The sequence below is a fragment of the Alosa sapidissima genome, chromosome 24 (assembly GCF_018492685.1).
Source record: "Alosa sapidissima isolate fAloSap1 chromosome 24, fAloSap1.pri, whole genome shotgun sequence".
Taxonomy (NCBI): domain Eukaryota; kingdom Metazoa; phylum Chordata; class Actinopteri; order Clupeiformes; family Clupeidae; genus Alosa; species Alosa sapidissima.
The window spans coordinates 6,795,966-6,808,311 of NC_055980.1; the positions used below are offsets into that span (position 1 = coordinate 6,795,966).

At 41.5% G+C, this 12,346-nt stretch overlaps 2 protein-coding genes and 1 long non-coding RNA gene across 4 annotated transcripts in view; 2 read left to right on the plus strand and 1 right to left on the minus strand.

The window, feature by feature from the left end:
- The first annotated feature begins 223 nt into the window (after nt 1-223).
- Nucleotides 224-5,340, plus strand: slc35g1 (solute carrier family 35 member G1). The gene is made up of 3 exons (XM_042083497.1): nt 224-684; nt 1,955-2,135; nt 3,407-5,340. The coding sequence occupies exons 1-3, from the start codon at nt 357-359 to the stop codon at nt 4,149-4,151; spliced, it is 1,254 nt and encodes a 417-aa protein (XP_041939431.1). The 5' UTR covers nt 224-356; the 3' UTR covers nt 4,152-5,340.
- LOC121700511 lies at nt 1,092-1,569 on the minus strand. The gene is made up of 3 exons (XR_006027248.1): nt 1,484-1,569; nt 1,332-1,400; nt 1,092-1,173 (listed from the first exon to the last, which is right to left on the minus strand). It is a non-coding gene; the product is annotated as an uncharacterized LOC121700511 (long non-coding RNA).
- Nucleotides 5,341-8,942: 3,602 nt separating the features above from the next.
- plce1 (phospholipase C, epsilon 1) overlaps nt 8,943-12,346 on the plus strand; it is a 73,962-nt gene continuing 70,558 nt past the window's right edge. For both annotated transcript variants that reach the window (XM_042082204.1, XM_042082205.1), the window contains exon 1: nt 8,943-9,215. The gene's annotated coding sequence lies outside the window, so the exon portion shown is untranslated. The remainder of the gene's footprint in view (nt 9,216-12,346) is intronic.

Consider the following 12,346-nt stretch of genomic DNA (forward strand, 5'->3'; position numbering starts at 1 on the left):
AATCCAATGAAACTGCATTAACTTTACATGTTAACATTACAGTTAAATCATCAGAAAATGACATCGGTGATGTAATGACATAAAAAGAAAAGTCCTGAAAGGACTTATTGGACTATGCAGTTGACGGCTGAATAAGAAGGGGGAAACACTTCGTGAAACGTTATAGTCGTCCAAACTCACGACACTGTTGGACTGTCGCTCAAGCTGTTGCTTAGCGGCGCTCTCCCCCTTGTGGTTGTTTCACACCTGCTGGCCAGTAACGTCGAAGGTTAATTATTTAACTTCAGGCATTATTCCTCAGGGACCAAAGGAGGTGAGGCATTTGGCCACGGTATGCTCACCTGTTGCATCTTAAAATGGGCGACTACAGATGCAGTAACGGTTCGGTAACGAGTCATGATGACGGAGTTTTATCCGTTGTCCCGAGTAGAGAGGGGGACATTCGTGTTGTATTTCAGAAAGTTGACGGCGACGCCAGCGACGATGATGAACATTTTACAGACAGATTACACCCTCCAAATCAAATCCAGAATAACGACAGGGATGAAGATGACAGCGAGATGGCCCCGGACAGACGGTGCGTGAATGGCAGCCCTCCGAAGCGAGGATGTCCGCTCCTATGTTGCGGGAAAGACGACGTTGATGATAATAGCACCGGTGGCAGCGGAAACCCCGATCGTAAAGGTACAGCTGCTTGCCTAATATTGACTATCGTTACTTAATTCAGAATCGACAACGTGTTTCCCCGGCTGATCACAGTAGTTGGCCTCTTGCATCATTTTACGTTTACATTTGCCAATGGAGTTTAAATGACTAAATTATTGACTATACAGTATCACTGATGATGATTTCCTGTTGAAGTAAGCGGCCGCTGTATGAACGTTACTCCTTGCCCTCAAATATTTTTTTTATCAAGGTGGAGTTTGGATCTGGTGACAGTGCGCAACTTGTTGCGTTGCGCACGTTTTGTAATAGGCACAGTCACTAATAAATATGTACTCTTAGGACGATTGATCGACACCATTGTAGGCTACAGACTGCAGAGGCTATCTCAATAGCTTCAGCTATAGGTTAACCTAGTGGTAATCAACTGGATCTTCTGAGCTGTAGATGCTAGCCATACGAACTTAAACTCCAGGAGGAGGATGACGGTGCATTTTTTCATCATGTACCCTAACCCTAGAGAGAGAGACAAAACATTGGAAACTGCCCAAATAAACAAGCGTATTTTGCCTTGAAAGATAAGTTTAAATGAACGCACATAATGTAGACATAACAAAAACACTTCATTGTAGACTTTAAGCATGGCTTGCTTAGCTCAGGTTACAGACCTACTAAGTCTTGATTGATGGAAATGTGTTGTGTTCCAGGGCTCATGTTGAATGTGCTCAGTCCTGTTCCTAGTGGGGTAAAAATGGTCACTTTGTCTCTCTGGGCATGGACATGACCTGAACGGGCATATTGTGCGAAAAGGCCAACTCACCTGCAGGTAGTAACTCTGTGTAGTCTTGATGTACATTGAAGCAGGACATTAAGCCATTTCATCTTTATTGTGTTCTTTATGGGGCCAGCCCAACATAAAACCCATCACCCAATCACTGTTGTCATGTCATCTTGACTTTGCACCATCCTTCAATCAAACACAAAGGCAATGTAGAGGGTTTTTGTAAAAAAACAAAACAAAAAAAAACAGACGTGGGTCTCTAACTTGAGTTATTCGATTGTTCTCATTAAAGCTACTTTTACTTGATGTTTACAAAATAGGAAGAAAGCGGTTAGTCTTAACGTGTAAGTGCAAGTCTACTCTGATCATCACTTTGAAGAGACGGTCCAATGTCCCACAACCAGTTTTTTTTTTTTTGTTATCGACTATTCACTGAGAGAAAGAAAATATGTGAGTGAGTGTGGAGTTAAAGTCAACGTTATGGACTGTCCTTTCTGTGCTTGTTTGTAGTGGAGGATAAGAAAGCTCCATGCCCAGGACTGGGGCTGCTCTATGCTCTGCTAGCCTCTGTGTTCTTCTCCATCGTGGCCCTCCTCGTCAAGAAGATTGAGGGAGTGCATGCGGTGGAGATCAGTGCCATTCGCTGCTTCTTCCAGATGGTGTTTGTCATACCGCTGATGATCTACTACAAGTAAGACACTGATCTGAGTCCTCACTATTTGTTCTTGGCTAGAACCTCCAAAGGATAATCTTGCACTAAAAGTCATTACGACGCAAGAGAAAGTCAGAGTGGTAAAGGATACTCACACTGTAAATTGACTCTGGTGAAATTTCGCCAATTTAAGATTCTGATACCATCCTGGCAACATTCTGGACACTGTCCCCTAGCAACATCCTGGAGACCATCCTCCCCAAATCTTGGATGTTGCTAGGATGGTATCGGAATCATAAGTTGGTAAGATTGCACCATGTGTAGGGTTTTCCCAGAACACACACACACACACACATATATATATATATAAAATGATAATATGTAGTGATTTGATTCAGAGTTCTCTGTCATTCACATTGTTCAGCTTCATAGAATGTTCAGCCTCTATGGGCTCTCAGGCTGTGAAGGAGTTCTCAAACAAGCCAAAGGACCCAAACTGTTTCCTTTTTTTGGTCCTATGTGAGAAAGTTGCATTCTATGAACTATTTTTGAAAATGTTCCTCAGCGTGTTTTCTTGTTCTGTAATTGAGAAGGGTGTACCACAACACCCACTTATTTGGTGTGCCCCAAGGGGTCATGGAGTGCAGGATCTGCTTTAACTGTTTAGTTGCTCTGAAGAAAAGCACTGTAAGTGCATGTTAATGCAACAGATTTAGACGTTGGAGGATACCAGCTTTCGGCTTGATGATATTGTTTTCCTTAATAGATAACTATTGAATTACTATTCAAATAATGCCTATTCAAGTAGATAACTATAGAATACTATTCAAATAATGCCTATTCAAGTAGATAGGCTCAGTACACAGTAAATTATATTTAGTCAGTGGACTTTAGCCTAAATAGACTAAAGGTGACAGTGGCCCCCCAGTTGCACCACAATGAGGATGAGTCAGTGGATCATAACATCTCTTTCCCTGACACTTCCCTGTGGAGGGCTGCCAACGGACAAAAATATGAAGCCACACAGGTTTTTAACTGCCAATTGTAGATAAACATCTCAATGTATTGCAGTGGAAGTAGGTACCTTATCTGTGGGTGTGACCAATAAGTTGTTATTACTAGGCATTGGGAACATTTGAAAGCACTGTGCATTGTAGATTATTGCGAGAAAAGAGTAAAAAGCTATACAAACAGATAGATGTGTTTCAGCCAGTGTACAGGTCACAATTGAACATATTGTCACTGTGCTGAAGTGTCTACGAATATTACCCATGAGTCTTAGCGGTGTGTGTCTTTGTGTCGATTCTCAGCACGGGTTTCCTAGGTCCCCGGGACATGCGCATCTACCTGATCCTGCGCGGTTTCCTGGGCTCCAGCGCCATGATCCTGCTCTTCTACTCTGTGCAGCAGATGCCCCTCGCCGACGCCACCGTCATCATGTTCAGCAACCCCGTCTTCACCGCAATCCTCGCCTGGATCTTCCTCAAGGAGCGCTGCACTGTCTGGGACGTGGTCTTCACAGCGTTCACGCTCACCGGCGTGGTGCTCATCGCGCGGCCGCCCTTCCTGTTCGGCGAGCGCGTGGCTGGCCTGGAGGGCGACTACCACAACCACATCAAGGGCACCATCGCGGCCTTCGCCGGGGCGGTGGGCGCCGCCTGCACCATGGTGATCCTGCGTAAGATGGGCAAGAGTGTGCACTACTACCTGTCGGTGTGGTACTACGCCGTCATCGGGCTGGCTGAGTGCGTGATCGCGCTCTTCGTGCTGGGCGAGTGGAGCTTGCCGGCGTGTGGCGTCGACCGCTGGCTTATGATGCTCATCGCTGTGCTCGGCATGGCTGGCCAGACGTTCCTCACCAAGGCCCTACAGGTGGAGAAGGCTGGGCCGGTGGCGCTTATGCGGACAACAGACGTGGTGCTGGCCTTCATCTTCCAGTTCCTCTTCCTCAACCGCAAGCCCACCTGGTGGAGTCTAGGGGGCGCTCTCTGTGTGGTCAGTAGCACCAGTGGCGTGGCGTTGAGGAAGTGGATCAGCAGTAGCAGGAAGACCTGATGCGAACATTCTTTAGACACTTTTTACATAACAACTCCTGTGTCTGTCTGTTCCATTTGATTCTGCTACAGAAAAGGTGATCACCTAAACTTCGTCTGTACCAAAGAGGCAATAGAGATAAACTATACATTACTGTTTACTGGTCTGTAGTACAAATCAAATAGCCTACTCTGCTCTGTGCACATTTTAAAGTAAGCACTTTGTAGTCCTCAGTCTGTAATTTTACTTTAATATTTCAAACCAATCAGGTAATCCCTTACTGATATTTTTATATATGAAATGGGACCGCTTTTTAGTGAACTGTGTGATTGATTGAGACTTTGTTTTAAGAGAGAGAGAGAGCGAGAGAGAGAGAGATCTTGAATTACATCGTTTGCACTTTTCTAACCGTTTACTGTCTCGAGAAGACATTCAGGTCCGCTGCCCTGCTTGGTAATCAAACAGGAATATGTTTGGTGCACACACCACCGTGGCCTTAGCTTCTTGGCAGCAATAAGAATCTGTTGCACTTAGCTTCTGCAAAGCTGGTTCTGTCTTCTCAACCAGTGCCAAGGTTTCTAAGCACAAGTTTTAACATTTTATTATGTCCTTACTCTGTTCTGAAAACATTAGTGATATTTATTGTAGCTTATTTCATAATTTTGCTGCTTTTTTGCCATCAGCATTATCATGTATGGAAAAATGTAGAGCTTGAATTAATTTAGATAGCCAGGGCACAACATGTGCTGATGACAGAAATGGACTGAAACACGCAACTCCTCTTGGAGTGTCTAGGTTGGATGTGTGTCCTACTTCTGATTGGACATGGAAAACAGCAGTCACCTGTGATAGGTCAGTCAGCTGGTATAGGTCAGTTCCGTTGGGGCATTGCTTTGTACCTCAAAAACAAGATGAATAAGTTGTACAGCACACTATTTATATGAGTCACAGGATTGAGTATTTATTGAGAGTAACACTGATTTGTCCAAAGTGATAAACAATACTTGGACCTGTGAATGTGTCATGTGATTGTATATGAGTAACAGTGTTAAAGGTACCGGTTCATTGGATCTTAGCATTGCTCTGATCCAATGACTTATTTTCATGTTGCCTTGAAGATCATGCTGTAACATTACAATCTCAAATCCATCCATCTAGTATGTACATTCTTATTTATTTTAATAAAAAAAAATGTCTGCAGTTAATTTTACACCTATTAGGCTGTTAGTTGTCATTGTTGTGAGAAGGGGGGGGGGGGGGGCGGCATGTTCTCTCCCGAGGGAAGATAATATGACTGCGGCTATTTCAGGGATAAAATTACTATTTCAGAAACATCAAGGACAAATTGACATTCTTCCCATTGGACAACTACACTCTACCTGCAGATGAACCAGTTCAGTCTTTTACCTTTGAAACATATCAAATAGGCACATAATTAAAATTCTTTAATACCTTCCCCATAATCCATAATCCGATAATCTCTAGGGTTTCCATAGAGCACAGGAGTCACATGGTGCCATCTCAGGGTTTCTTGTCTAAGTCACATCTGCAGTCCAGCCCTCTCATAAGACTACACTACAGATGGTTTGCACAGTTCGGTGAGCCTCTGTGGTTTATTTACAAAAGCGGCCTAATCTACTGGAGAAACAAAGTGGACATGGATGTTCTCAAACAAGCGCGATCTGGCTGAGGCAACCTCAGCATGAGTGTGCAAAATGATAGCGTAGTTGTGCATAACACACTGGAGAACTGCCTGCGGGGAGCCTGGACCTCGGAGGCTCCGATTTAATTAAGCCATCCTGGCAACTCCCATTCAACCAAAACATTCTGCTGTCGGTGTGTGTGTGTGTGTGCGTGACAGAGAGAAAGGGTGTGTATTTGTGGATGTGCATGTGTTTTATTTTTTCAGGTTACCATGAAGTAAAATTTCTGAGCTCCATAATTAAACTATCTTGGTACTTGGTTACTTTTATTGAGCCCAACACATTGTTTGTCTCTGCATGTGTGTTTGGTGTGTTTTCTTTTCCTTTTTCCGGTTACCAGGAGGTGAAAATTCTGAGCTCCATAACCCAATCATGGTTCTATTCTCTTCAGATAAAACTATTCTGTGTGTATGTGTGCATGCGTGCATGGATGAGAATTTCTATTCTCTTCGACACCATGAAGTGAGAATTCATTAGTAAGTAAGTTCCATTAGGGGGCGCAAGACACTTATAAAAGAATTACAGTACTGTTGTTGGCACAGCTTCCTTTCATAACATTTAGCTGCATGACCCGATAGACTGGTGTAGGTTTAGTAGTTGTAGTAGAACAAATGTTGATTGAAAACATTTCCATTCGTGTTTATTGGTTTTGATAGGGGGAGAATCGTGTGCCTGATGTTCCAGGCTTGGTGTCAACATACAGGTAATGATTGATGGTATCTATCTGTACTCACACACATGCACAGAGGCCCTATCTCTGTCCACTTGGCAGTTCTAACACCGGAAACAGATCACAATCTTTTCACTGTTGCTGTGACTGGTTGCAAAGAGACCTTATCTAAATATGTGTCTTCGCCATGCCCATGTCACAGGCCACACAAGGCAGAAAAGCCTGTGGCATTCACTGGGAAAAAAGAAATGCAGCATATTCATGATGAGATGAGATGTCATCCCACCACCGACCAAACCTTATTATCATTGCAGTGATGTCAAGGAAGCCTTATCACTGCAGTGAGAGCCACTATGACAGATATATTCCACACACGTTTTTCACAGGTATAGCTTCACACAGATAACCTACCTTTGGAAATGTAACTTTCACGCTCACATATTTTCAACAGTGTGACTGACACTCGGTGCCACCAGATCTGTGTGAGTTTCATATATAGGGATGTCAATCACACACACAGCTCCAAAGGGAATGCTATTGATCTGTTTATATCAGCGATTCAGGCAAGCTCATGCAGTGGTTTCACCTTGTTCTCTATAGGCTTTGAACAAAGCTATCAATCACAGGCAGGGTTCCTTTAGGGATCCCCAGATAGTTTGAGCAATACCATATTTATAAACCAAGATGGAGGGATATGAACACTTAAGGCTCAACTCCATACCAGTAAAGTTGAATCTAGTCCTGTGGTCCCCAAACTACGGCCCGCCAACTCATTTTGGGTGGCCCCCCCAAAACATGTCCGTGGTATATAGCATCTGGCCCGCACGGGAGTACGACATCGTCAAACTATAACCTCCGTAATTTCCCCATTCATTCTCTATGGCGAGTCTTAACAGTACACATGTAATACTCGAAAACATCAAAAACGGAATGAAATGTAGGCCTACCTGCAAACAATGTAAGAGGCCTATGCTGACTGCATCAGTGCTCAAAGTATTCTAAACGTTTATCAATTATTTGTTAATAACTAACTAACTTCTATTCAAGTCATATTTCTGGGACTTTCTGGAATAATTATTTCTATTTTTTATTCACACGTTCAAATGTTTATACAGAGTTCAAAGTTCTCATCAGGTGAGTGAAAGTTAGAATGGTGGTCATTTCAGATGTGTTTGCCAGCACTTCATAAAACTGTCATAGTTTGATAACTTTAAATTATTTGTAGGATATTGCTTGTTCACAACTTGAGCTATGTATGCAAAGAAACAGAGTCTTTTTATTAGTATTATTTCATTTGAGCTACATTTTACACTGATATGGCATGGTGGCAACATAAACACAGCTAGCAATGGTATTAAATTGCAGTAGCCTATGGAATAATGGAATATTCAACTAAGGTAGAATGCTGTTGTTCACAGCACTAAGCTATTTATGGTTGATATACTCCGAGTCTCTGGCCCTCTCTTAGAGCCAGGCATAGTGAGCTGGCCCTCGGAAGAAAAAGTTTGGGGACCAAACTAGATTCTAGTCTTTTCTAAATATCACAATTGCACCATATGAACTCAAAATGCTGCCAGTTCCCACCATTAATACTGAAAGCATACAGAAATGTTATAGACTATTAATATTAGACTACTATATTAATTAAAACCTCATTGCGGGAAAATATTGTTTGGCCAAAGTAATGCCATCCCATGGAAATAGAGGTTCCCCTGCCACACTGCATTAAGATCACTTATTAGAATGAAAACAGTGAGCATGCCAAGATGCTTTAAAAAAAACCTTCAACATTTTATAGGCTACAGACAGATGCCTAAGAAATATGACACCCTGAAAGTTTTCCCCATACATATTTAGAAATAACCTGGTTTGGGTCTGAAATCCCAATGTGCACCACATAATAGTCTGAAACAGAATAGGTTGTCAGAGCAAAGCAGTTTCCTACATCCTAAATTAATCTCGAGAATAGCCTATAATGATTTAAACAAAATGTGAAAACCTAAATAAAAACTGTATGGCATAGCCTATGAAAACAGGCTGATGAACACCCAATCCTGTTTTTGTCATTTGTATTTTTGGCAAACAAAATCAACTGGCCGTAGGCCTATAGCCTAGTTTAAGTCCTTAGCTAGACATAGAGAAGGTTATTGTGTTATGGGAAGTTATGTGAATTTACTTCAGACAGTATCACTCTATATTATAAGTGTCTTGCATGCGCAAGGGCCCTATATCTATTAAAACGCACTATATGAGTTCATGGAGAATAGCCTGATGCGTTCATTACACACTGAGCACTTCAAGATTAACTTTTATTAATTGCAATTTAGGACGAGTTGCGATGCTAGAGAACCTCCCTACATTGCACGCGTTGAGTCTAGTATGGACACCGGGGGTTGCCTCAGACATTCCAATGATGTGACACCTCATTCTCGCGTACGGTTGCACTCACTCGCATTCACCAGGCTAGTCCCTCACTTGCCAGTTTCAGTGCAGGCTAGTCGAGTTCAGCAAATGTGCACCAAACCGTGCTTTTCAAGTTAAAAAGTCATGGCGTTAGTTTATATCGCAGTGATCGGACACATTTAATTACTGTAAACACTAAACTCGAACAATGCGGAGGGCTTCTGATCTCAAGGACCCATCGGAGTTTCGTAGTAGCCGGTTGTAGCAGTGTGTGGAATGGAATGCCTGAATTGTATCTTAACCAAGCAAGTGAGTATGTTCTTGTTTTCGGTTTTTCTAGTTCGCGCGCTTTGTCACGTGCAAGTTAGTAAACTTCATTTAATACCTCTCTGTAGTGTTTGTACAAATGCAGTCGAAACAAACCATTGTTGCTGCTGATGTTGGTGAATCTCCAGTCAGATGTAAAGTAGTCTAGCGTAAGTTTAGTCACATAGATATAGCCTACACTTGACGCTGCCTCCGAAATCGATATTAATGAAACAAAGTTAGCATATTGCTAAACACATTCACCAACCAACTTTTGGTAATATTGTAGCCTATTCGCCCCGTGCGTTTGTTTGCTTATCTAATTTCCAAACGTTTCCCTCGTGAAACAAATTACCAGTTCAACGGATGGGGTGGATCATCTTCAGTGGTGTTGCATTGTCTTTGGGAACAAGTGCTTAGGTTCAAGTGATCGTAGCCTACCTTGGATCTTGTAATGTCTTTCGTTAAATGTTCAGAATTCTTTAACACGGGCAAGTTCAGTGTTCTACCAATGGACACATTCTCAACTGCCTCGCGACGTGCCACACAGTACCATAATGAAAACACGACTTTTGCCATGCCTATGTGAGTGCACTTGTTCCCTTGATGTTTCTGATAGGGTAAACTGCATTGCACGCATACTGTGCCTGAAGCTCTGCTGTTGTCTGTCTGTGTCTGTTTCCTGTGGTGTCCCATGTCTGTTTGCACAGTGGTCTGTTTTCAACACTGTGTTGTGTGTCTCTGTGTTGATTTGTGCTTGTGGGATTTTGTGCTGTTTTGTGATCTAAAACAGTCTAGTGTCCCTGTCCCTGTCTGGGTCGCAGTGATCAGGGATGTAGTGGAGGAGGCTAAAGTAAACACAGTTTATCCACCTTTGAAATTTCAGAAATAGTTTATCCACCTCCTATTAGAGTTTATCCACCTCTCAAAAGAGTTTATTTACTAATTGCAACTTTTAAGATTCAAAAATCACACTGTATTATCCACATTCACAAAATGTACACTCTAGCCTCCTGAGAACCAAGAAAAAAAAGTGTCCAATTTCTTTTTTGTAGTGATTTCCTTTCTATTTAGGATTAAAAAAAAACATCTTACAATTTTTATTTTTTAAAAATGTATTTTTATTTAAAATGTTATAGCATGTCCCCTGTGGTGGACAAAATAATCGTTTTAGTATGAAAAGGTAGCCATGAAAATAGACAAAAATGGACAAATTATGCTTTTAGTGGTATTAAATTAAGGGTAAACTTAACCAAACATAAGGGAAAAGGTTATTTATCCTTCTAGACTACTTTATTTGCCTTTTTGGACAGTTGTATTTATTTTTTCTGGATTGTTCATTTAATTTTCATGTTTTTCTTTCATCTGCGATAATTCATTTTTTAGTCTTACTCTTCCTCGCTATCTTCTTGAGGCACAGGTTCATAGTCCTCATCTCTGTTTCACTCAATCACCTGAGAGCTCCAAATCTGACCCCCCCTCATTCATCCTATACAAATGATCTCCTAAATTTTCCAAAAAAAACTAAATATTTTGGTCCTGGTGTCCATTATAATGGACATTCATAAAGTCACTATTATTTCAAAATGTAAATAACTTAACTTCTTTCAAAATTAATCATATGATTCCTGACATTTTCATTAACAAGACCATATATTGCCATCATAATGAATGCTTAATAAGAAGACACTATTTGACTTATCTCTCCTCCTTCCATAAAATGTGCTTGTTTTGATGTCAACCATTTTTGAGAACAAGAAAGAGGAGGTTCCCAGCAACCCAGCCAATCACATGATATATTATTAGAAAGTCCAGGATGTCCTCTTTAAAAGAGCACAGGAATTGATAGAATAGCTCAAAGGGGTAAAGGGGTATGCATCTAGAACTTATGTCCACTACAGAGGACATAGGTCTATGGATTGGGTCTCAGGATGCTAGGAAGCATTTAATACCACTGATATTGTTATAAACATTGGGCATAACCTCCACCATCATCAAACATGTTCTGAATGCCTTTTTAAAAAATCAGATACTGCATGGCGCAGTCCACCTCACCGAGATCACATAATTCATAGTTTACCCACCTCTTATTTAACCACTACATCCCTGGCAGTGATGGTTGTACACATTGTACTAGTCCCTGTCATTTTAATTGATTCAGTTTGTGAAGATTTAGAGATGCCAGATAATATAGCATAGCTCTGTGCTTTGGCCAAACTTACACTGCAAACCAAAATCTTTTCCAACTCTGTTTATAGTGCAAGTTATGTTGTCATTGTATGCTTGTTGCAACCCAGTTTGGTTCTAAACATGCTTCTGTTCTTGATGGTGTTATCTGTTGGTGAATTCCTTGTAGCCAATGTTCTGGGGTCTTTCTTTCCTGCCTTCTTTGTGTGGAGTGGACGGTTCCAAGTGTGTTCTCAGCAGTCTTAAGTGTCTCTCCGGCTAACACAGCAGAGTTTATGTATCCTCCTGTGCAGCCTGATGTCAACTAATCAGTTCCATATGGTCTCCGAGTTTTTCCAAGAAAAGGGAATTTGCACTGTATCATTGTTTCGTTTTTCTTAACCACCACTGCTGAGTGTGGAGGTGTATACTATTACAAGGCCATGACTGGTTGGGATAACAGTATCATTGAATGGGTAGTCATTGTGATTGCTGTTTTTCACAGTTAGCAGTTTACCTCCAGAAAGACAGAGAGGCTGTGTAGACAGATATGAAGACCTTGAACGTAAGCACTTTGTGAGATCATTGTTTTCTCTGAAGCTGTTTTGCCTCAAGAGCTTTAATGTAACCTTACCTGACTTCTTGACCAAACATCTGGGACTGTGAAGCTTCAAGAAGTGATCCTGTAATTTGAATAAACCACAGAGAAATGATGCTGCAAGACATCGTGTGGAAAAGAATTTGTATGTCATTACTTAGTAATCTTATTCTTTGAAATCAGATGTTTGCATCAGGAAAATTACTTACCTCTACTTCGACCGTCATGACGTAAGGCCACCCCAGAAATGATAAGCTTAACATGTTATTCTGCACTTCATTATAACTCTGAAATGCAGCTCTAATGGAGAGGGAGACTTATTAGACTGCTGACCCTTAAGTCACTTAATTATTTGTGATCTTATTTATCC